The 3794-nt window shown below is 29.2% G+C and overlaps 1 protein-coding gene across 1 annotated transcript in view; it reads left to right on the forward strand.

The window, feature by feature from the left end:
• The window catches only part of LOC106460531 (TAF6-like RNA polymerase II p300/CBP-associated factor-associated factor 65 kDa subunit 6L), a 47409-nt gene that overhangs the window by 18420 nt on the left and 25195 nt on the right, over positions 1-3794 (forward strand). The window contains exons 3-4 of the mRNA XM_022387278.1: positions 2574-2630; positions 3029-3132. Of these exons, the coding sequence (XP_022242986.1) occupies positions 2574-2630; positions 3029-3132 (161 nt within the window). The remainder of the gene's footprint in view (positions 1-2573; positions 2631-3028; positions 3133-3794) is intronic.

The raw sequence follows: 3794 nt of genomic DNA on the forward strand, positions 1-3794 counted from the left end.
CTATTGTTTATTAGAAACACTGCTAATTAAAAAAAAAAACAAATAAAGAAAAGACTTTTCAGAAAAGGAAGTAAATATAGGGATGGCTAATATGAATCCTTCAAAACAAATGCAAACAAGATAGTAGGAATGGCATTTGCATCATCCATATGTAGTAGGACAGGCAAGAATTAAAATAAAACAATATATATATAACTAATCATTTACAATTTGAGTTTAATTTATCCTGTTTTGGTCTGTTAACATTCTGCTACACTGTTTGCTTGTGTTAATGTGTAGGGATCCTTACTATCTTGTGTGCATTGTTTTTGAAGGACTGATATTACCCATCCCTACATTTACTTCTTTTTTGTAAATTTCTACACTGGTCCCTATACCATCTTTGTTGTGGAATTCTAGTTCTTTGTTGTGCAGTGAGATAATGTTCCTGAAGCTAACATTTCCTTTACCTGATAATGTATTTCAGATCGATACTTACCTCTTTGCACAACATCTCACCCTTCCTCCCTACCTGATAATGTATTTCTTTTACCTTGTCAAAAATGAGCCTTTGATCAAATGCTAACGCTCATGGGGATTACTGTACGTGGAGATTGTGTAGGGCTATAGTGTAATGATGATAATATCATATATTGGCACAGCACAAGTTTAATACATTTTGTAGTTGTGGTGTACAAACAAATCTTCATTGAAGTGGCTCAAGGTAATAGGTGTTGGTTGTGCGAATAGTTGTGTGTATGTATGTCTTAAATATATTTTCAGATAAGGAAAATGGAACTGAATGTGGCAGATGTAGCATGTCTCACATGTTATTACAATCTTCCTTACTTTTCCTCATAGGCTATTAGAATTAATTGTTTTGAAATTTTTTACTCACACTGAAATCCTATATTTACTAGTCATTAACTTTCCCACAGGAACAAATCTTCTACTGTGAGTGAAATTGATGATATACAATGTTATATGATACGACATTTGATAGATGAAAACCTTGACTTTCTATTGGTTATATGTAATATAATGAAATGCAAGAGAGAACTATCAACGAATTGTGAAAGAGAGGATGTGACAAGTGAGAGTGGCAGGAGGGGTCTGATTTTCTGTTCAATAGCTATATAACTAAATAAAATTGAAGGCTCTAAAAATTATGGTTTTTTTTTAGTAATAACAATTTTATAGAGTGTTTTACATATAATTTCATACTTTTTTGAGGGGTGGTGGGTACAATAGAGATGATGACATGCTAAGACAAAATGTGTTGCGTGGGTCACAGAATTTTTTTAAATATTGCCTTGTAGAATTAAGAACTTGAAACTTGTATACTATTAAAATATGGATTATTAGCTGATATTTTATGCTATTGTAATTGTTTACAAGAATAAATTAGTAGCACTAATGCTGCATATTTTTGAAATTCATATTCTTCGATGAATTTGTAACGGCTCTTGTCTCATAGTTAGAAAGCCAGGAAAATTTTCAGAGGTAAGTGAATTTAGTTATTAGTCTGTATTCTTTGGTGCATTATTTAATTAAATAAAAATTATTAAGTGCATTACTATCTATAATATAAAAATTGAGGGCAAGAAAAAAGAAGATTGGGTAAGTACTTTATTTCTTGTTTTTTATATTTATTCTTTATTTATCATTATAACAGTAACTAAAAAGTAGAAATATGAATGTTTTTAAGTTATTTAAGACTAGATTAGGTAAAATAAGTAATAACAGTGATATAATTAAAATGGTTCACGAGGTATTCATGCAAGCAGCTCATGGGTAATGTAATTCGAGAGCGTAATATGAGCTGCACATTCCCCGAGTGATTTACAAGTTATAATGGTGTGGTTAGACACAGTTCAAAGGAATTATAAATAGATGTATACTGTTATGAACTTAGAGCTCCTTACGATAAACAAATCTTAATTTGATTTAGCACTTTTCACTGAGTTTTATAACAATTTCAGGAAATTCCACCTTTCATCACTTACCCTGAATATAGATTTTATATGGTGGTGGAGTGTATATATTATGTATGGTGTTTTAGAACGTCCTTTACTCGCACAGTAGCATTGTTACTACTAATTTATTCATGTGAATTATTCAGACAGACAAGCTGATTTAAAAAAAACTGAAAAATAAATGTGGAGTCTAATCTGCATTTGATTTATTACTTATCACCGAGTTATACCAGTTTTGGGGGATTTCACCCCTATTCAGTAATCCGGGACAGTATTTCAGTATTTGTGATGTCTTGTCTGGCTGAATAATTTACAAGAATAAATTAATGGCATCAATACTGCATGTTATTGAAATATGAAACCTAGTTGTATTCTTTCTATTTATTCAGGGTTACTGATGAGGCAAAATATTCTTTGAAACTGATATAACTCAGTGATAAATGGTAATTTGGAAGTTATATTGAGCTTTGAAATTATTTTTCAGTGAGAAAATTGTAAAAATTAGCAGGTAAGGAGGAAGAGAAGTTAATCTGCAGCTTTTTGATTATGAATCATCAACCAATTATTATGTTTTGGACAGTTCTTTTTATGGAAATTCAAATAAATGTTATTTTTCAGCTCAGTGGATAGCAGTTGAAGGTGTTGTAAAGACAGGACCTACAAATGGACCTTCAGGTAAGTTTTGGTTTTAATGTACACAAATCTGTGATTCTCTGTTAAGTGTATAAAGCTGTATCATTCTAATTGGAAATTACTTTTTTCAGCTTTTCTATTTATTAAATCTACTTAATGAAAAAGTAATTCATTTTACAGTAATTATCTGTTTATTTTAAAATGAGAATATGAATACATGATATAGGTTGGATAATTACTGAAAAATTATTCATAGTTATGATTGTTTTTAAGATGTGCCCAACAGAAGTGTTAAGTTACTTCATTTTTGTTCTTTTTTTTATTGATAAACTAAATAGAACAAGGACAATGACAATCCTCACCTTAGCTTTCAGTGAACAGTGTATTAATTTTTATATATTTGTCTGTCTGTCAATCCATCCATTTTTTTATTCTTACAGCCAGTAAAAAAAATGGTGGAAACACATCTTCTTTCAATGATTTAATGGGATACTATGACCAAGTAACAAAAGCGATTCTTGGAAGTGATGAAGACCTTTTAAAGGTACACAACTTTGTCTTTTAAAGAATCAATTAAGTAATATAAATCAACTATTTTGCTCTATATTGATTACCATTTTTTTTGTTCTTATTAAGTTAACAACATCAGTTGGGTCATGGAGTGTTGTCATCTTTTGTTAATAACCAAATGTGTATATTTTTGTTAATAACTAAAAATTTTAAATTATAGACCTTAAATGTTACTTATTATAAGGATTAGCTTTTATTATTGCCACTTTGTGTTTTAAAAAATAATGGTAAATAAAAAATACTTCTCTTCAACCATTTGTTGACTAGAGGGGTGCCACTAATACCATTTGTTGGTATTTTTTTCCTTTCTCACAGTGGAATAGTACATACTAAATAGTGTTTAATTTCTGCTTTAAAAAAATCTTATAATCATTGTAGCTTTTTATCGATTTTTTTGGTTGTGAAATTTCCAAAATTTCTGTGTAAGAGATTGTTTTGAAAAACATAAATTCTTTCTTTATCTTAGAATTTCATATTTTTTATTGTTGTTCAGAAAGTTCCATTTTATATATCCAGTTAATTTCAACTTGATTGATAATCATTAATATATTAGGTCATCAAGAAATTAATATCACCTTTTTTTAGATGAAAAAACCTGAACAACTTGTATATCAAAACAAAACATTTATTAAATGA

The sequence above is a fragment of the Limulus polyphemus genome, unplaced genomic scaffold (genome assembly GCF_000517525.1).
Source record: "Limulus polyphemus unplaced genomic scaffold, Limulus_polyphemus-2.1.2 Scaffold788, whole genome shotgun sequence".
Lineage (NCBI taxonomy): Eukaryota > Metazoa > Arthropoda > Merostomata > Xiphosura > Limulidae > Limulus > Limulus polyphemus.